Below are 22,384 nucleotides of genomic sequence, written 5' to 3'. Positions count from 1 at the left end.
AGACTGGAAAGAGACTTCCAGCAAGTCAGTGACCCTAAACATACAGCCAGAGCTACAGTGGATTTAGATCAATTAATATTGTGTTAGAATGGCCAAGTCAAAGTCCTGACCTAAATCCTATTGAGCTCCTGTGACAGTTGCTATTATTAGGCACTCTTCATTCATTCTGGCTGAGCTTAGCTTTTTTGCAAAGTAGAATGGGCAGATTTTTTTGTTTGATGCCATAAATGTTTTAGTGGCATTATTACTACGTGCATTAACAATCTCTTGCAAAACAACACCATTTGCTTTTAAACAAACTGTCTTAAAATCTCTGTGTCCCAAGACAATGTCATACATTGTCATTAAGACACCCAAAATAATGACTTCCTTGCCTGACTTTAATGTCTCAAGACAAAGACAGTGTCTTAAGATTTATTGAGACATTTTGACATAAGGAAACGTCTCAAGAAATCTTATGCAAGGCTCCGAAGACATCTTAAGCACAAGGATGGCTTGGTATGAATATAAATGCACGCCCTGTCCTGTGCAGTCTTTCTAATGGACATCTGGTGTGGCCCTCAGCTAGAGAATTTATGTTTCCATTTTCTTAAAGTAATGGAGAAAGGGAGGTTTTACAAGGTCAGTAAACTTGGTGGACTTGGACATTGGTTTCTTCGCTTTAATTGGAAATGGATTATAGTCTGCATGTGTGGCATGAAAAATGCTCAAATGAAAATCATCAGGGATTGATTTATTGAGCAGTTCTTAAAAATGACTGTTTTCTGCAAAGTCAGATTACAGTGTGAATTTGAAACTCACATTTGTAACAGCAGGCTCTTTGTTTCACTCAATCAATGTTCAGTTTCATCTTGACTTGTGAATTAATCATTCCATGAAACTCACGTTAACCTTGACTTTACCTTGACCTTATTTTTGCACCAGGCAAAGGAGAAAATTAGAGTCTATAATGACGAAGTGGCTTGTTCATCCTTTGTGAAAAAGAAAAATAATAAATTGCTCTCATTTGTGTGGTAGAAACTATGAATGTTCTGTGTCCTGCTGTGTTTTTGCATTACTTGTCCTTAACTTTTTTCCCTTTTCTCTTTTTAAATAAACAGGTTCACACCATATGAATGGTATAACCCTCACCCCTGCAACGCTTCATCAGATGTGATGGAAAACAACTTCACCTTACTGAATAGTTTATGGTTTGGAGTTGCAGCTCTCATGAGACAAGGTAGGACAAAACGATGTTCACTAACTTACATTTAGCTGCGGTGTCTTCTGTAATATATGATCAAACATCAAATATATATGGTTATACTGCTTGTTTTACATCAACTTATTTTGTTTTAAATTTAGTTTGTAAAATTAGGGACATCGCTACTCCTTTTTTAGGGGGTCTCATGTACCTTTAAAATTAGTTCCGGCACCCACAAAAGTAAAAGTAAAAAGTTGTACTGTTTTTTTTTTTTAATAAAAGTTTTTTTCTGAGATGGTAAAAATCAAATTTTAGAAAGTTGGCAATTGAATTAAATGTAGAATATAGCATTCCCACAATGGTATCATCCGCTTTTTCTCCACGCTGCCAAACGCTGGGTTCACGCACACAAAATTAAACTAAGCACTTTTTAGTTTTATGCTGTTGTTCTCTGATGCTTTAATGTTAAATAACATTACAGAATAATAGAAGACATAATGACAGGTGATGTCCTACTCCTGATATGTCCCGTGTGTGTGTGTGTGGATAACTTCCTGTCGGCGGCACGAGCAGTCGCAGCGGCTACTCCGGAAGCAAAACACGGTGCTTTTGTTTGTTTCTGTGTAAATAATCCGATCTGAACACGCAATCATGCAAAAGTTCGCTATGGGAACAACTTACGACCGACAGACCCTGCTAGACCTGCAAAATCAACAAAAATCTGTACTTACAGACGGTCTACGAGTGGAGCTACGCGCGCTAGGCCTGCTAAGATCCGCAGCGTTTCCTGAGCCTGCTATCCGGAAGCGGTCTCTCCGCAAGCGTTGCGCGAGGAGCCGAAAGCGCGGTAAGAGAGCCGGTGTCCGCGCTAAGCTAATGGCTAACTCCAGCCGGCCAGCGGTTCCATCTCTCCTTCTCTCCAACGTTTGCTCCCTGCCGGCTCCAGCGGACATCCCAGCGCGAGTTCAGAGAATGCTGTGTGTTCGTTTTCACAGAGACGTGGTTAACGAACTCCATCCCGGACTCCGCGATTGAGGTGAGCGGCATGCTATGCTACCGCGCGGACCGCGACGCCGGCCTCTCGGGCAAGGTACGTGGAGGTGGGGTGTGTGTTTACATCAACACAGCATGGTGTAACAACGCTGCGCTGATCTCCAGCCACTGCTCGCCGCTGGTGGAGTTTGCTGTAGTCAGAGCCAGGCCATTCTACCTGCCCAGAGAGCTTAGCAGCGTGTACATAATAGCGGTGTATGTAGCACCCAGTGCTAATGCTAATGCTAACGGTGCTAATGCTAACGCTCTGCAAGAACTGTACACTGTTATCTCCAAACTCCAGAACTCACACCCCGACGGACTGTTTATTGTTGCTGGTGATTTCAATCACAGTAATCTGAAGGCTCTGCTGCCCAGCTTTCACCAACATGTGGATTTTCCAACCCGTGGAACTAACCTGCTCGATTGTGTGTATACTAACATTCCCGGTTCGTACAGAGCAGAGCCCCGCCCCCACTACGGCTACTCTGATCATATCACTGTCATGCTCATCCCAGCATACAGACAGCTCATCAGACGTGCCAAATCAGAGAAGAAGCAAGTTACAACCTGGCCTCCAGGAGCCATCTCTGCTCTTCAGGACTGTTTTGAGCACACTGACTGGGACATGTTCAGAGAAGCTGCTACCTCTGATGACTCCATCAACCTGGAGGAGTCCACAGACTCAGTGACTGGCTACATCAGCAAGTGCATTGAGGATGTTACTGTCTCCAAAACCATCACAACTCGCCCCAACCAGGAGCCGTGGATAACTGCAGAGGTGCGTGTGCTGCTGAGATCCCGAGACAAGGCCTTTAAGTCAGGGGACAGGGCTGGCCTCCGAACAGCTAGAGCCAAGCTCTCCCGGGGAATCAGAGAGGCAAAGCGCACCTACGCAAAGAAAATCCACGCCCACTTCCAGGACACTACTGACACTCGGCGCATGTGGCAGGGCATCCAGACCATCACCAACTACAAGTCACCCCCCCCCCCCCCTGCTTGTAACAGTGATGCCTCCCTTCCAGATGCACTGAACTCCTTCTACGCAAGGTTCGAAGCACAGAACTACACGACAGCATGGAAGACTACACCTCCTCCAAACGATCAGGTACTGTGCCTGTCCTCAGCTGATGTGCGGAAAACTCTACTCAGAGTCAACCCACGGAAAGCCCCAGGACCAGACAGCATACCTGGCAGAGTGCTCAGAGGATGTGCAGAACAACTCACGGATGTTCTCACGGACATTTTCAACATCTCTCTGAGTACTGCAATCGTGCCGACGTGCTTCAAGACGACCACCATCGTCCCTGTGCCGAAGAAGTCTCAAGTGTCCTGCCTTAATGACTACCGTCCCATTGCACTTACTCCCATCATCATGAAGTGCTTTGAGAAGCTGGTCATGAGGCACATCAAAAACCAGCTCCCGTCCTCACTGGACCCTCTGCAGTTTGCGTATCGTCCAAACAGATCAACAGACGATGCCATCTCTACTGCGCTCCACCTGGCTCTCACCCACCTGGACAACAAAGACTGTTCGAATGCTGTTCATCGACTTCAGTTCAGCATTCAACACCATCATCCCTCAGCATCTGATCGGAAAACTGAGCTTGCTGGGCCTGAACTCCTCCCTCTGCAACTGGGTTTTAGACTTCCTGACTGAGAGACCACAATCAGTCAGGATTAGAAACAACACCTCCAGCACCACCATACTGAGCACTGGCGCCCCCCAGGGCTGTGTGCTCAGCCCACTGCTGTTCACTCTGCTGACTCATGACTGTACTGCAAAGTACAGCTCAAACCACATCATCAAGTTCGCTGTAGTTGGCCTCATCAGCAAGAACGACGAGTCAGCATACAGAGAGGAGGTGCAGTGGCTGACGGACTGGTGCAGAACCAACAACTTATCTCTTAACGTGGATAAAACCAAGGAGATGGTTGTTGACTTCAGGAGAGCTCCAGGTGTCCACCACCCGCTGAACATCAACGGCTCTGCTGTGGAAATTGTGGATAACACCAAGTTCCTCGGTGTTCACATTGCAGAGAACCTCACCTGGTCCCTCAACACCAGCTCCATAACCAAGAAAGCCCAGCAGCGCCTCTACTTCCTGCGGAGACTGAGGAAAGCACATCTCCCACCCCCCATCCTCACCATGTTCTACAGAGGGACTGTAGAAAGCATCCTGAGCACCTGCATTACCGTCTGGTTTGGGAACACCTCAGACCGCAAGACCCTACAGCGGATAGTGCGGACAGCTGAGAAAATCATCGGAGTCTCTCTTCCCTCCATCGCCGAGATCTACACCACACGCTGCATCCGCAAAGCCACCAGCATTGTGGACGACCCCACCCATCCCTCACACGGACTCTTCGCTCTGATGCCGTCCGGCAGAAGATACAGGAGCATCCGAGCCTCCACTACTAGACTCTGCAACAGCTTCATCCACCAGGCAGTCAGACTTCTCAACGCACAGAGACAGAACTGAACCCCCACCCCACCCACCACTCACCCAACACACTCACACAAAACTAAACTGTACACCCCCCCCCCCTTTACACTCACAAGAACTGAACTTCACCCACACACACACCCAGTCAGCACACAGAGGCTGACATGACTTTATTTGCTGCATTCTTAAAAACTATAAACTCTACCTCAGTAACTGCTGTGATTATATATGTTCTATATGTTACAGTATGTCACACATCTCTGCACCTTATCCCCACTATACACTTTATTATACCGTATCGGTACTGCACTGTCCTGTCTTTAAATTGTCTCGTCTTTTGTATTTATTGTATTTATTGTTATTTAGTGTTATAATTTTATAATTTTATGTTGCACTGTCGTCACTCCTGCACTTTATGTTGTCTATTGCTTGTTGTTCTATGTTGCACCATGGTTCCGGAGGAACGTAATTTCATCACACTGTGTACCTGTACTCAGATGTAATGACAATAAAAGCCTCTTGACTTGACTTGACTTGTGTGTGTGTGTCCAACCAGTCAGACATGAATATTGGGCTGTTATTCTAAAGGATAGGGGACGTTCAGTTTCAGGTGAAAGAACAAGGCAAAAAATATATATATATAAAATTTCATTACCCAGTGTAGGGTAAGCAGATGCCCTGAAAATTATTGGAATCTAACTTATTCTATTTCTTCTTATTTGGGATACTCAGCCCTCATTGGATCTCACCTCAGTTTCATTTACAGATTTGTTTTTTAAGGGTCTTTTAAAAATGTTTTAAGGAATTTTGAGTGTCTAGTTTTATTGGGTGCTCAGCACCCCTAAACCTCTGGTCCCCTGTGTTAAATTTAGTCAACCATATTCAGCCATAAGCTGTTCTTTTTGCCAAGTCCACATTCACCTTAGAAAAACATTTGGAGCAGGTTTAGGCTGAAACTAAACTCCAGGAGGTGAGTAATTCTTACCAACTCGACAGAACTGTCAAAAACTTGTACCTCACAAACTGCATCATTTTCATCCATTGTGACTTGTTATTACGAATGCTACTCAAGTGATCACAAACAAGGTTTACACAATGCAGAAACCATCGTCTGAAGAGACCTGTGGAAAAGCACACCTGACAACAAAGTGCATCAAAATAAACACAAAATATGTATGTAATTTTTCAAACTAAAGCTTGCAAATTTTTCTGTGGTTGTGGTTTTTGCAATTTGTCCAAAAAAAGGTGCTGTGTGTTCTGTCATCATCAATCCTCAACTCATGCTAGTTCTGTAGCCCTATATTCTGCCTTGGTTTCCTGAATTTAGATAGAATGTGAATGGTCACAGTCAGAGCAGAGGAGAAAACAGCTGTTAATATCGACTCAACAAGTTTCTTCAGCAACTTCAGTCAATAGAGGCGGATCTTTTATCCAATAATTCTTTCACTCAGTCAAGTATCACCTGTGCTTTCATTGGTTAACAGCTATTGTTTTTGCTGCTATGTGCTACATAGGTCATCAATACACAAGATTCAAATTCTCTGAGAATTTGGACATGTTAACTATCAAAAAAATATGAAATATGTTTGGTCTATTGTTCGCATTGTCCACTGAGTCTTTTGTTTTAATCCACACATTCCCGCCTTTATGGTTTAAACTGCAGAGTGACGTGAAATCACGGAAACGTGTGGAGTTCTCGACTTTGCATGTTTAGTTATTAACCCTGTAATGATTTTAGAAACCTCCACTTTTCTCAAATTCAAATTATTGATTTTTCTATTGAAGCTAAATGTTGCACATGTATTCTACACCACAAAAATGACAATTTAATCAGATAAATTATTAAAAACCAAATGTTATTGGTATGAAATTCATGTTGATCATGAGCACATTTCCAATCATGGCTCTACATCGATTTTAGCTTGTTAAACAAATTCTGTCTATACAGTATTTTTTTCTCACAGGCCGCTACATATATTTTTTTAAACCTGTTTTGAAGTGCCAGGTAACATGTAACTGACCTACAGGTTTTCCTTGCTAGAGAAAGAAAGAAAGTAGTATTCACTTTCTGGCACAACCAAAGGGTAGGTTGGTAGTTATTAGAAACACTTGATTTAAAGTGACACCCTAATTATAGTCTAGCATTTAGCCTACCCAATAGTCTTCCCCTGGCTTTCCCATAATGAGGCGGTTCTGGCCCACTGGAGAGGCCTGCTGGTTCCACAACGCAGGACACACAAATAAATGGATGATGTGTCAGGTGTGCAGGAGAGTGTGAAGCAGCAAGTGTTACTTTAATGAGCGCGGGAGATACGAACAAATCATTGGGCAGCATATTCTGACCTGGCCAGACTTCTCTCGTGAAATATTAGACAGATGGGGTTTTGCTAGAGAGAGACTGCTCAGCCGTGGATACTGGTGTGCTAATGAAAGTTCTTAAAAGTTCACTAAAACTGGAGTGGGTTTAGCCAAAGACATTACAGTTGAGCACTTTGGCAACTGACTTAACATTGCCTCATGTTTTGTAAGACCCATTAACCCATCAGTTAACCTATATATTGTGACTGCCATTCAAGTTAATTACAAAAGAAGAAAAACTTCAAATTTTAATAGAAAATATGTGTTAGAAGATTTTATGACTTTTACCATCAGCAGCCAGAGCTCTTCTTATCACTCGCATTGTGATGCTCATTGGCACAGGCATCTGTTGGCTAATGCATTGGTGCTAAGGATCCGCCAATGTCCTTTGTACACTTTTCTGACCTGGTGATGGAAAAGAGGTGGTGGCTGACCTTACATGTATTGAAACATTGTTTTCAAGAATGTGCTGATAATGCCTGGAATCCATGTGATTTTCAGTACCTGCACTGGCCACACAGTCCCACAGCATGATGGAACCTGCACCAGATTTTACTCTGGGTACCAAGTGTTTATCTTAAAATGCTGCGTACTTTTTTTGCCATGCATAGCACCCTCCAAATAGCTGAATTTCCAAAATGAAGCTGGCTTGTCCAAATGTGCTTTAGCGTACCTCAAGCGGCTCTGTTTGTGGCGTGTGCTCAGAAAAGGCTTCTTCTGCATTACTCTTCCATACAGCCTCTGTAAAGTACGCTGAATAGTTGAGCAATGCACAGTGACTCCATCTGCAGCAAGACTCTACTTAAACACACCTATTTATACTTGTATTCTTCTACTGTGTTTGCTTTAATTAATCAGTCCCTTGTGATGGTTCTTGTACTCATTTCTTCAACAATATTTTCTATTACCAAGTTTTTTTTTATTAAGTAGCAAAAAATGGCATGTTAACTGTTAGCTGCCTCAACCAGTACCACTTCTGTACCATTAGCAGTGGGCCGCCAGCTTTGCCCAGCATATCTGCTATGCCGTTAGCATTACTATTAGCTGCTAACCATGCTCAGAGCTGATTCTAATATCAGAGGTTTAGGAGTGCTGAGCACCCAACAAAACCCAGCCACAACGATTCCCTTTTAAAAACAAAAACTGTAGAGAAGAGTTCCCAGGAGGGATGCATGGATCATATCAGAAAAATCCATGTCTGACTGGCTTGCCACACCCAAACACAAACAACATTACCTGCAGCAGTAGCATGCTAAAGTAAAAAAGCATCAGACAATACCAGCTTAAAGAGTGACTTTGATTTTGTATTTTCGTTTTAAAAACGTTGTTTAATGATCTACTTTCTAAGATTTTAATATTTTTTAGCTTATTGGAGCGCTTTAGCCCATCTAAAAAAGGGCTAACCCCTGGCTGTTTGTTGTGTTATTGTACTGTTAGCTATGCTACCAGGCCACTGGCATTAAGAACATGCAGTTCTAGGATGTCCTAACTTTTTACAACCAGTCACAAAAAAAAATCTGTGCTTTGCTGTTGACATATTTTCAAGTTTTTTGTTTAGATGTATTATCTCATCTTTCAAAATATAATGAAATATATTCATACTCAGATATTCATATATGTAAAGCTGAAAGTCAACAATGACAGTGACTTTATGGGGTGACCTCATTTTTCCACTTGGCTGTATTGTGCTCTTGGTCATTTGTTTCACTATAATACAGCAATACATCACAGCCAAGCCTTGTGTTGGTGTTTGCTTACTGCAGCATGCCCGTAAACAGAGAGGTTTAAAGTTGTTTGCAGGATAAACTTAATAGACTTACCTGACGAGTCAAAGGGAATTTCAGAGCTTTTGTGTAAGCCAAAGGCCATTTGCTGAGTATGCTCTTTCAGTCTTCTGGACAGTCATGCATTAAATACTTGTCATTAAGTTGTCCCACAGGCCTTAATCCTATTTATCACACTGTTGTTGCAATCCACTTTCGTATTGGGGCACACTGCATTGGACCACAACTACCCATACATTCCCAGACACAGTGTAAAACAAGTTCCACACTGTAAAAAAGGACAGTCCATAGAGATCCAGACTTAAAAACAGACCCATGAAAATGTGCAATTTTTACATTATTATTTATAGTCTGCATAACTCCTGGATATAAGCTTTCTTTTCTCAGTGTTTGAAAATGAAAAAATGAAAGAAAGTGAAAAAGGACTATGTTACTGTACTAGGGGTGGGCGATATAGCTCTAAAATAATATCATGATATTTCATGGTATTTTTGCGATAACAATACTCTTGGCGGTTATGTCAAAACATTGAAAACATTAAAAAAAAACTATTTCAAGAATACACTACTGTAACAAGATGAAAGTGTATTTATATTATTGTATACAATATGATATGGCACAGCCCTAACTGAGGTATTAAAAAATACAAAAAAGAAAAATAATTTTCATCAGATTGTAACAGAAGTCAATGATCCAGAATGACATGATACTAATTATGCACTCCAAATATCTCCATATATCTAGGATTAAAGTAAAATAAATTATACTGGACAGATATAATCTGTCTCTAGTAGTTATATCATGAAAAATGAGAACAGTGTGAATATTCCTTTTGCTGAATAAAGCAAAAACGTAGTACCATGTTGTGATAATTAGGGGTGGGTGATATGGCACAATAGTGATATTTTAGAGTATAATATAGTTTACGATATTTAAAAATGTTGGCGATTTTATTACGTACGATGCAATATGGCACAACCCTAGAAGGCACATTGCATACTACAGAATGACATACAATCCATTATAAGAATGTTCCATTATAGGAAAAAAAAAAAAATATATATATATATATATATATATATATATATATATATATATATATATGCACCAATAATTGCCTTTATTTGACAGAAAAACTAATATGCAATTCTAAATGAAAGTTTTTAATTAAGATTTTCCATTAAAAATAAATAAATATTGTCCATGACTAAGCTTAGTGCTTTTGTGGCCGCAGTGTTCAAAAGGTCATTTAAATAGAGATTATGGGCCCTATTTTCTATCCATCAAACATGCAGCTTGATTTGGGGTGTGTCAGTGTGTCTTTGGTGTCATAAGAACACAAAAAATACACCTTGTGTGGTTTGAAAAGCGCAAAAGGTACTTATTCTCCTAATTAATCATGGGTGTGTTTTGGCCGTAACTTGAAATAAACCAGACAGTGTGTTATTTTCAATTCCCGCATGCATGGGGTGCCTGCTTTGCAAAGATAGGAATGAATGTCTGATGGTTGCCTGTTGTCAGACTGTTGCGCACCCATGTTTTTTTTCTGGTTTATGGGTGTGTATGTACTTTTTTTCCCTAGATTTTTCCTTCTTGGGCTGGATGGTAGAAACCTTGGTGCATAGTGACAATATCACGTGTAGAACATGAGTATAATAAGAACTTACGTTATCATGCTTGGACTAGCAACACACTAAAGCAGTTGTAAAATTGGAATTGGTATATCACATTGTGGCAGCAATGTGGGATCTTACTGCTGTTTTAAATGTACCAACAGGTTTAAAGCACTCATAATAACAATTTTAAACCTTATTTTTCAATATTAGCACACCTTATTCTTTTAGCAGATTTCAAAACATGTCTAAAAGCTTCAGCCAGTCATTGGTTAAGTCATCCTGGCTTTAGGGAGCATTATTGGTTTGTTTGTCATTGGGAGTTCATCACAGAGACAAGAAAAAGCCCACTTTTTAACACCAAGTAAAGACAGACACCAGAGTGCAGTCCTTTTGACAGCTTCATGGATCTAAACCTGTACCACCATGAATCCGCCCAGTCGGAAAATACACCCAAATAGAAAGGCAGTGAGAGCAAAAGCTTTATGAGGTAACTGATAAGATAAGATTGTTTTTAGTTTAGCACTTCTTCAGAGTGACAGGAATGTGGTTCAGTATTTATAACAGCCCATTTTCTCCCCATCCTGTGGTATTTATAGTTGATTCAGAGTGCAGCAGTGACTCACACTCTCACTGTGATTCTTTATTAAGGCTTGTAAGCTGTTGGTCATTCACTTATATTTGTCCATTCACATCATGAGTTTCCAATAAAGTGAAATTATTAAAGTTTTAAATGATTAGTTCAATTTAGGTGAAATTGTATTTATATAATGCTTTTACAATGTTTGTTCTCATGGTAACTGCACATAGAGCACATTTTTTGTGACCAAACTGGTGTGATAAATTTCCTTATTGAGTTAGAGTCTTGATTGCCAGTTATGTCCACATGGTGGCTGAGAAAATAATTATTGGCATGATGTGGCTCTTCAGACATTTACTGTATTTACTTTTAAGCTGCATGGAAAGTTGATGTGTTTTGATGTAACACCAAAACACATTAAAGAATTGGGTGCTAACATTAGCTTAACATAAAAACTGTATAAGATTATATTGGCAGTGTCCTTACTACATTAAATTTGTATTTGTTTTACCTACAGACCGAGACCAGCTAGAGGAGGTGGTCTCGGTCTGGTCCCAAACAAACTCTGGAGTGGTTCGCTTGTGATGAGAACGTGATCCGGTCTCGATCGGATCCAGCTATTAAATATACTCCTTTTACTTGTTTAAACTGCTGATAAGGCGCAGTTTAATCTGATATATTACTTTGTGTACATTTTCGCTGCACATCCAAACAGAGGGATAAAACTCTCCAAACAAAGAAACTCATTCGGACCATAGAAACCAACTACAGGTGTGAAAACGCCCTAAGACATTGTTAAATAAGGCCTAGAACTACACTAACTGGACCAGTCAATCAGCTGGTTGACTTACGTATCTGGTTCCTCAATAGGTCTAGAGACAAAAAAAGCTAAATAGTTGCTAAATGAAGATGCAGAAACCATCACCACTGGTAAACGGTTAAATGTTCAATATGAGTTCCAAATGGATTTGCAGTAAATAATGTATTCTCATGATATTTTTGTCCCTGTAACTTCTTTAAGCACTATTTGGTCCGGAACCAGACTTTAGTTTGTTTGCACTCTCGGTGCGGTTTGTTTCGGCAGGTGTGTAAACTGTATTCGCACTTGGGTGAAGACCAAAACAACCAAAAGGAACCGTGAGAAAAGGTAGTCTCAGTCCCATTCCAAATCAATTCTGAAGCAGTCTGTTTGCGCCAGACAGCTCTGTCTATGTGTGAAAACAAACCAAACCGAGTGGGAAAATGCTTGTAAAATTAGACAAACACATCAACTGATTCGGCCAAGAGAAGCAAAGCACAGGTGTGGAAACGTCCTAAACCACAACATGAAGAAATATTAAATTGAAAAAACATTGGATTTCAAAAATGGATTTTGAAAAGCTTTAGAATGTCTGTATATCTTTCTAAGATGCGTTTTCTTTTCCTTTTTTTCTGTTTAGACTTGCTGTCCTTGTTGTTTTGACATTGCTCTTCCTCGTGTCTCTTCTTCTGTTGCAACAGGCTCAGAACTGATGCCCAAGGCTCTATCAACTAGAATCGTTGGAGGGATTTGGTGGTTCTTCACACTAATCATAATATCGTCTTATACTGCTAACCTGGCTGCCTTTCTCACGGTGGAGAGGATGGATGCTCCAATCGATTCAGCGGATGATCTGGCAAAGCAGACTAGAATTGAGTACGGGGCTGTGAGAGATGGCTCAACCATGACTTTCTTTAAAGTAAGAAATCACACACACGTACATATACAGAGGGGAATGGAATACAATCCAATACATGGGTCATTAATATCACAGGAAGGCCGAACATAACAAAAAGAGCCTTGATACGTTTCTGAGGATGATCAATTGTGCAACTCATCTGTCCAGAAGGGTATATTCATGCTAAGGGGCTATTGATGAGATTTTCTCTCGAAAGCTCATTGATTGTAGCCTGAGTGATAGATGCAAAAATGACCAAAATGTGTTGACAATCCATCACTCAGTCGTTACAGGATATGTAACATGAGAAAATGCTTTCAGGCTGTGGTTGCCTTTCCATTTAATATAGATTACTTTTTTTTCTTGCACAGATTGAACTTTTGCATCCCTCTTAGGTCCCTGTGTTCTCAGATCCGCCAGAAAATCGCTGCAGTATTTAGTTATAAACATCCCGTCTCTTATTTCAGTAATGCCAGTAATCTGTCTCAGTAATACCAGTAATCTATCCCAGGAAATCCGCTAGTGTGTCTTAAAGATGAACCTTGTATGGTCTATATATGCTGCTTATTCTTCCAAAAGGCCCAGTTTATCCAACACAACTTCTCCATAACCATCGACTCTCTCTCTCTCCCCGACAAAGGTTGCTAGGTGTTATTGTCCAAGGAACCTGGGTGTTATGGTTCATGACCAGCTCTTCTTCGCACACCATGTGGCCTCAATTGCTCGATATTGCTGCTTTGCACTTTATAACATCAGTAAAATTCCACCATTTCTAACGCAACAGGCCAATCAACTCTTGATACAAGCAGTGGTCATCTCACGCCTAGACTATTGCAATGCCATACTAACAGACCTCCCGGCCTGTGTTATAAAACCACGTCAGATGATCCAGAACGCAGCCGCGTGCCTGGTCTTTAACTCTGGCTACCAGTTGCAGCTCGTAACAAATTCAAAGCTCTTACAATTGCCTACAAGGTGATGACAGAACAGCTCCTTCCTACCTGCACTCGCTCCTGAAGACTTACGCTACCTCCCGGCCGCTGCGCTCCTCCAATGAACGTCGCCTTGCTTTACCAAACAAACATTCACACAAAGCAATCCAGACTGTTCTCATACAGAGTTCCCCAATGATGGAACAAACTACCTTCCACTACCAGATCCGGAGAATCTCTCGCTATCTTTAATAAACTCCTGAAGACAGAGCTCTTCAAAGAGCACTTACTCTCCTAACACCTCTAACTAACTACCTTCTACTACCAGATCAGGAGAATCTCTCGCTATCTTTAATAAACTCCTGAAGACAGAGCTCTTCAAAGAGCACTTACTCTCCTAACACCTCTAACTAACTACCTTCTACTACCACATCTGGAGAATCTCTCACTATCTTTAATAAACTCCTGAAGACAGAGCTCTTCAAAGAGCACTTACTCTCCTAACACCTCTAACTAACTACCTTCTACTACCAGATCAGGAGAATCTCTCGCTATCTTTAATAAACTCCTGAAGACAGAGCAACTCTTCAAAGAGCACTTACTCTCTTAACACCTCAAACACACTAACTACTTCTAACCTCATTTCCTTCTTTCCCCCCTTTCCTCCTTTCCTACTATTTTCTTTTGGCCTCCTTAAGGGCCTGTCTAAAAAAGTTTTTTTACTTCTCTATTACTAAATGTACATCATTATTGTAATTTGCTTTGAACAAAAGCATCTGCCAAATGTAATGTAACGTAATGTAAGGTTAAGGTTAACAGAATTGGATGCTAACATTGGCATAGTGTAAAAACAGTGCAAGATTATATTGCCAGTTTCCTTACTAGATAAAATTTTGATTTTTTTTTTAAGGCCCAGAACTACACTAACTGGATCAGTCAACCAGCTGGTTGACTTTTATGTCCAGTTCCTTAATAGGTCAAGAGACAAAAACAGCGAAAAAGTTGCTAAATGAATTTTCAGGAACACCATTTAACCAATACATATTTTTTTTTCTTTTTTTTTCTTTTGCGTTACTGTTTAAGAGTTAAATGTTCAAAATTAGTTCCAAATCGAGTTATAAAAAGCTCTTTATGTGTTTTTGTTCCTTTCATTTCTTAAATAGCTATTGTTTTATGTAATTCTAAGGACGTTTTCACACCATTACTATTTGGTTCGGTTAAAACAGACTCTGGTTCGTTTGTATTCTTTGTATAGTTTGTTTGTGTAGGTATGAAAACAGTAATCACGCTGGGGAGCGGACAATAAAGGGGACACATCAAGACCTGCATGAGGAGATGGTCTCAGACTGATTCCAAACTGTGGAGCGATTACACTTTGATCTGACCCAACTATAAAATGTACTTGTTTTATATGAACTTAATGGCTGTTCAGGTGCAGTTTCAGCTGATTAATTACCCAGACAGTTACCGTAGCTATGAATAAATGCTGTCTCGGCTGCTGCTAAGGTCCCTGTGTTCTCAGATCTGCCAGAAATCACTGCAATATTTACTGATAAACATCCTCCCGTCTCTTATTTCAGTAATACCAGTAATCTATCTCAGTAATACTAGTAATCTACCTCAGGAAATCTGCTAGTGTGTCTTAATGGATGAACCATGTATGGACTATATGTGCTGCTTATCCATTAAGAGCCTGCTTATGCCTGTCTTCAAGGAGGGTGGGGAGAGAGACAAATAGAGAACCAGAGAGGGAGAGAAAAGAGAGGAAGCATTAAAAAAGAGTAGGGAGAGAGTGTGTGGCAATAGAGCAATGGAGAGCAATGTATAGTGCAAAAATGAGAGAGAGAGAGAGCGAGAGAGAGAGCACAGCAACCGGTACGGGTTTTATCCACAAAGATTGTAGCTGATGATTACTGCCTCCTGTAGCTGGTAAAACAGTGGCTTGTAGACGGCCAATACAGATTGAATCAGCCGAAAGAGATTTAGCACACAGCTGTCCCATTTCTCCTGGCTGAGCTCCACACACAGACACAGGCTGCAAATCGGTGGAAACTTGCCTCCTTTTGACTCATCCTGAGAGGCAGTCGGGGCAAAGTTATTACACAGCACAGCTGTACGGATTCTACCTGCTTTGTGTCCTTGATAAGCTGATATTGATAGCTGTGTAAGGGATGGTATCAACTCTGCGGAATGAAACCAACACAACGGATTGAGCTTCACTGTTCTGAAAGTTTCAATGTCAGCCACAACTTCGCTGCACTCTCAAGGTCCAGCATAGACTTATTCCCTGAGTTGCCTGACTTGGCAACTGAACTGACAGCTCGCTGTACTCTGTGTACTAGCTTTACTATGTACACTTGTGCTTTCATTTTCAAAGAACTCAAGAGCAATCAGTTCAGAGTTTGAATTTGGCTATTTAAATTGTTTATTATTGTTTATATTAATAAATGTTACTAATAACTGTATCTGTGTGTAATGTAGAGCTGGGCGATTAATCGATTTTATCGATTAATTCGAATTTACAGTTAAGGACGATGTGTTTTTATGAAAATCGATTTTCTCTGAGTTTTAATTTTCACCGCCGACGCAGCAGCAGCGCTAGTTCACCATTCAACGTAAAACAGGCAACAAAACATCTTCCAACCGTGTACCAGGTTCTGTATGCAGTACAGTTTATGATTTGCATATTCATGAGAAAAGATCATCTCATTTTATAGAACACTGGCACTTTTTTTTAAAAGCTTTCTTTTGCAATTCCAGCTCAATGGGGAAAACTCTTTACTTAAAAGCATATTAAATTGTACTTTCTATTTGTTTTTAAGGGTGTGTTTGTTTATTTATTTTTTAAGTTTGAGGGTGCATTATGTCAGTACTTAAACTATGTTTAGCTTTCAAAAAGTTACTAGATGTTCTCACTGTTTACAATAGTTTTTTTAGCTTGTTTCTGGTTGCACTTTAACCACAAAGTAAACTAAAAACTAGTTTTAACCAATTCTTTATCATCTTTAATTTGATTTTTAGTAGGGGAAAAAAAACGATTAAAATTTTTTGTTTTAGATTTTTTTTTTGGGCCATATCGCCCAGCTCTAGTGTAATGTGAAGGAATGTGTTCCAGACAGAAATGACTTGTATGCGTAGTTTGATGCATTTATGTACATCCAGAGACAATAATAATGTAGAGAATGGTTAAAATATGAATTAGAGTTCTTGTCAGATTGTATTAGAGATTTAAAGTACATATTTAAAACAGTATTTTGACATTCTGTCACATTCTCGTCCTCCGTCCCTTGTCTCTCACCATGTTTTTTCCATCTCATGTTTTTTCTAGCCATGTGCTCCCTTGCACATGGCCCTCTCTGTGTTCTCGCAGTTGCGTCCTTGTCCACCTCTATCTCTCTTTATTCACATTCACAGGGTTCATACAGTCATGAAAATCCTTTGAAAATAGAAATATTCAGGCCTAGATCAATTTTGGAAAAATAAAAATACACAGAAAGTTTTTGAAAAAGTGAAAAACCTTTTTATATTTAAATTTATTTATTGAGCAAATTCATGACGTCACATTGCATTAAGTAGTTGGTTGTGTGGGGTTCTACTTTTATTTGATTTAATGCTGTCTGGCTTAATTTTGAAAAATATAAGGCATAGACGAATCTGAACGTGCAAATCATGCAGCAATTTTATGCAGCTATTAAAAAAGTGAGTAGGAGTAACAAGGCTATTTTTGAAATTTAAGGAGTAGAAATAAAAAGTTTTCTAAAAAAATAATAATAATTACTCCAGTAAAGTATAGATAAACAACATTTCCTTAAGTAAGATAACAACATTATTTGTACTTTATTACTTGACACCTCTGTTGAAAAGGATAAGTGGTAATATTCAAATCTTGTAGATCTTTGTGCTGAACTCTTAAGTTCTTAAGTTACTGGTATGCTGGAGAGCCAAATCTAATCCTCTCTGAGCTCCGAGCACAATGTTAGCTTTATACTTTATCAGTGTTAAATCTGCTTTGGGTTGCTTTCAAGACTATAAAAACGTCTTGTGCACATTTAATGTCTGTGAAATATGCAGTCATAAAATCATGAATGTGCCAGCTGTATAAGCCTGGCATAAATATTGCCTAATGCTGAAGCTGTTTTTAGGTATTTTAGTGTTGAAATGATACTGTCTGTGTTAAAAAATAAAGGGAAGTTTCCCATTGATGTGTAGGCATCATTTTGAATGATTTATTAAAAAAACTTAAAGCTGAAATTGGCCTAATTTTAAGTCAAAAACTTAGAATGTAGTACTTCATACTTCTGAGTTAGATCTTATAATTGTGGACTTTTTGACATTTCTGGTGTGTGTGTGTGTGTGTGTGTGTTTGTGTGCATGTGTGTGTCATTCCTCATGTGTGTTGACATTTCTATTCATCATATAAAAAGCTCCAGTACTTCAGGTGATCTAGAAGCCTTTTTTACTTTCCACAAGATGACAGAGGGAATTGTTTTCTTCTAATGGCAACTTCAGCAAACAACTATCCATTTTTGTCTGCAATTTTAGGACATTTGAACTGTGATTGCCGTTGAAGATACAGAACTGTATTACACTATTTTACTGCTGTTTGAAAAAGAATGTGAAAGAAGGCAGTTAGCACTGGTCTGACTCATCAACGTAATTGATGTCAACGATTTGTATAACGTGTGTCATCAAGCCACAATTATGGCAGAAAAATCTAAAATATTGATACTCTGTTTCAGGTAATGGGTGGCTATGACATATCACAGAGGCTACCTGTTTACTGTGAGGTATTTTTTGATGCAGAATAAAGACTGTAAGTGCATACTATAGGCCCTATCTTACTTCCTGCGCAAGGCACGTCACAGTGCTCATTGCTATCTTATCACCTCGCCAATAATCTAATTTACACCTTGCACCTGCGTCATTTAAATAGCATATATTCACTTATGAATGGAGTGGGTGTGGTGGTCTGGAAATGAGATCAGGTACAGTTCTGGCCTATTGGTATCATGGCACTGGAAAAAACAGGTGCACCACTGACTATATACAACCCTAACAACTGTCAGGGCATAACATGATAAACCCCTGCTAGTTACACACACACAAAGACACACAACTTTGCACAAACCCAACATTACATCAACAATAAACAGAATACAAAATAAAATAACATTACTGTTCCAGTAAATTACCTGCTCACGCACCTTCACAGCGTGAACGAGCAGGTCAGTTTCCTACGCCATTAAAATAGCAAGTAAGAGCGCACCTGGCTCTTAAAGGGAATGACAAGTGACGCGCTGATTGGTTATTATTTTACATTACATCAAAAACACATCTATGATTAATTAATTGAGCCTTTTGAGCCACACAAGGCGTGTTTTTCCCGACTTTACGATAGCAAAGACTTACCTACACCTTAAATCAAGCTGCAAGGTTGATTGCTCACCTGTAGATTGTTAAAATAGGCCCCCTTAAGTACATATTGTGCGTTTTGTTTAAATGATTAAAGTATAGTGTATAGTGAATTTGAAATTGAGATGTATTATTCATTAAATACCATATAAAAACACACAAAAAAACCTTGCAGAATAATCAGTGAATTAGTTGTTAGTTCTCATTAATTGACCTTTAAAAAGATAATCGCTAAGTGCAGTGTAATTTTTTTTTTTTTTTTCAGAAATCAAAGATCTCAACATACGAAAAGATGTGGACCTTCATGAGCAGCAGGAAGAACACAGCTTTGGTTAAGAATACCAGAGAGGGCATCACACGCGTCCTAACCACAGACTATGCTCTCCTCATGGAGTCTACGAGCATTGAGTACATCAGCCAAAGGAACTGCAACCTCACTCAAGTCGGTGGACTCATAGATTCTAAGGGCTATGGAGTAGGCACACCTATAGGTAAAGATGACATGTAGAATGTTGTAACAGCACGTGCAGTTTATGAGAGAATCAATGCTGCTAAACATTCAAAACACACAGAGAACAATTAGAGACCAGGCATATTGTCACTTAAACCTGTATTGTGGTATTATTCATTATACCACAGTTAGTTCCGAGCCTGCAATTTGATTGGCTGAGAGGCATTTTTTTGAGTGACATTATTAGCCGGTAATGCACTGTAACCAAAACTCTCCATGTAGTACTCCATACAGGCAACTAGCAATGATGCAGTGCTTACAAACCAAATAAAAACCAAATGTGATGTCTGTCTGACACAAAGCCCAATGATTTAAAAATATGCATTATTACACACATAATCAGTGTTGTTTTATTATTAAAATAAAAGCTTAAGTGTATATATCTTCTAGTTGATATAGAGTATTTTAAGCTGAATGTAAGGTAGCCAAAAACAGAGGACCCTTTCTGCAGGCCTTGCCACTGGGGGGCCCAAAGTAAATAAAACTTTAGTTCTTAAAAAAAAAAAAAAAAACATTTTCTTTCAGTCAAAGGAGCACTGGACTTTAATCTTCATAGATTTCTCTTCTGAAAACCGTGATGGTTGATAATAGAGGCCACCACGCTAACCTAGCAACAATGCAGCGCTTACAGCGCAGCTACAAGCAGAGCAGCAACGTAACTATTTTAACACGCGGAGTGTTTATAACCAAACAGTCTTTTAATAAACAGTGATAATAAAAGTATGGTATAATCGCAATAATACACTCGAGGTTCGTTCTAAAACATGTAATATTGGCATTGCTGTGCTGATCTACAATACTCGGCCTGCAGCCTTGTGCCTTTGACCTCAGCACAGCAGTGCCAATATTACACAATATAGCGTGAACCTAGAGTGTATTATTGCTTAATTGTATCATTTTCTTTTTTCATTCAGCATTTTTGAGATGAATGAAGAGCTCCCTCTTTCCCTAGGGTCACCCTACCGGGACAAGATAACCATCGCCATCCTGCAGCTGCAAGAAGAAGGCAAGCTGCACATGATGAAGGAAAAGTGGTGGAGAGGGAATGGCTGCCCTGAGGAAGACAACAAAGAGGCTAGTGCCCTGGGCGTGGAGAACATCGGTGGTATCTTCATCGTGCTGGCTGCTGGCCTCGTCCTGTCAGTGTTCGTGGCAATAGGAGAATTTATCTACAAGGCCCGCAAGAACAGTGACATCGAGGAGGTGAGGAGAATAGGGTGGGAGAGTGTAGATTATACACAGTGTATGCTTTATGTACTGTATACTATATGGACAAAAGTATTGGGTCACACCTAGGGCTGAGTATCGAGATTCGATACCAAAACAGTACCAGCTGAAATGTCTGGGTAATGAAAAACGCTCTGTCCCTCTCTCACTCCCTGTCTATCTCTCTCACTCTCTCTCTTTCTCACTCACTCTGTTTCTCTGTCTCACTCTCTTGCTCTACCTCTCTCACTCTCTCTTTGTCTCTCTGACTCGCTCTCTCACTCATATAATCTCTATCTCATTTGCTCTATCTCACTCGCTATATCTCTCTTACTTGCTCTATTTTACTCGCTCTCTCTCACTCTCTCTGTCTCTCTCACTCTCTCTCTCTCTCTCTCTCTCTCTCTCTCATTCTACTCATAAAACTTTTTCGACAGCAGGTGATGGCATCAGTCAGATAAAAGCAATGCCCGTAAAACGCCACAAACATGCTCATTGTTTGTTTGTTCCAACAAGATCCAAAAAGATGGTAGCCTCTCAGGGTCACAGTATGAGAATGAGATTACTCATACAGGCTGTTAAATATATAAGTTGTGTGAGAATAATCATCCCTTTATGTATTGTTCTTGTTACAATTAAGAAAAAGGTATCCAAAAAATATTGTATAGGTGTCTGTACTGAATTTTTTAACATTTTTCAGACTATACCCAGCCCTAGTCACACCTCCTAATAATTCAATTCAGGTGTTTAATTCTGCCCTTTATCACATATCTTTAAATAAACCACCTAGCCATGCAGTCTGCCTTTACAAACATAAATATTCTCAAAATAATGTGTGGTTCTGAAGAGCTTACTGAACTCCAGCCTGGTTCCTTTATGTCAGTTTGTGACATGCTTTGCTGACATAATTAATAACTGAGTTCCTCTAAACATCCAGTTTGAGCTGTAAAAGGGAACCAACTCCATATATTAATGCCTATGGATTTAAACTACTTTTAATACAAGTATACAAGTTCTTGTTGGTATAATGTGTATGTGTCCAAATACTTTTGACCATATATTGTATGTGTACGTGCCTCTGAAGGTCAGTGTTTAAAATGATTATAAAGGTAAACATTGTATCAGAGCAGTTGTGAGAGGCTGCAGCTTCAGGGCTAGCATTCATTATTCAGCAGCAGATTGTCAGTTGTTGCTCTTGAGATTATGCTTATGCTGCTTTGTGACAATGCTTTATATATTTTTTATGTTGCATGCTCATTATTGTAACACATGCATGCAATGTATACATATTTTTGTGTTTGTATTTGTTTTTATTTGCATGTTTTGTTGACTTGTCTCTTGATCTGGCGTTCCTTTTTATGTTTTTTTTTATGTCTTTCATCTGCATGCGAAGGCCTTCTGTTTCTTTTACGGCGTGCAGTCGCGGCAGCTGCAGAGACGCGATTCCACCTCTTCTACTGGCACCTCCTTATCCACAGATTTAGAGAGTGGGCGCCTTCTCGGGGACGACATATGCTCCTCACGTTAATCACTCCTGCTCTCGCCTCGCTAGCTTTGGAAGGGGTGCGTGTGACCTCATTAATCTCCCCTCCCTGTCTCCAGACATCGCTCCCCTTAACTCTTAACCCC

The 22,384-nt window shown here is 39.9% G+C and overlaps 1 protein-coding gene across 6 annotated transcripts in view; it reads left to right on the top strand.

Annotated features, from left to right (window-relative positions):
• grik1a (glutamate receptor, ionotropic, kainate 1a) overlaps window positions 1–22,384 on the top strand; it is an 85,158-nt gene that overhangs the window by 57,517 nt on the left and 5,257 nt on the right. For 3 of the 6 annotated variants that reach the window (XM_022681427.2, XM_007247253.3, XM_049468929.1), the window contains 5 exons: window positions 1,101–1,219; window positions 12,498–12,715; window positions 19,304–19,529; window positions 20,502–20,752; window positions 22,149–22,318. In XM_022681427.2, the coding sequence (XP_022537148.1) occupies window positions 1,101–1,219; window positions 12,498–12,715; window positions 19,304–19,529; window positions 20,502–20,752; window positions 22,149–22,283 (949 nt within the window). In that variant the 3' untranslated portion in view covers window positions 22,284–22,318. The remainder of the gene's footprint in view (window positions 1–1,100; window positions 1,220–12,497; window positions 12,716–19,303; window positions 19,530–20,501; window positions 20,753–22,148; window positions 22,319–22,384) is intronic. The other 3 variants (XM_007247252.4, XM_007247255.4, XM_022681428.2) reach the window with 1 other exon arrangement.

Source organism: Astyanax mexicanus, chromosome 20, assembly GCF_023375975.1.
Source record: "Astyanax mexicanus isolate ESR-SI-001 chromosome 20, AstMex3_surface, whole genome shotgun sequence".
NCBI classification, from domain to species: domain Eukaryota; kingdom Metazoa; phylum Chordata; class Actinopteri; order Characiformes; family Acestrorhamphidae; genus Astyanax; species Astyanax mexicanus.
Note: the sequence above shows the minus strand (reverse complement) of the source record. Positions and strands in the feature narration are given on the sequence as shown.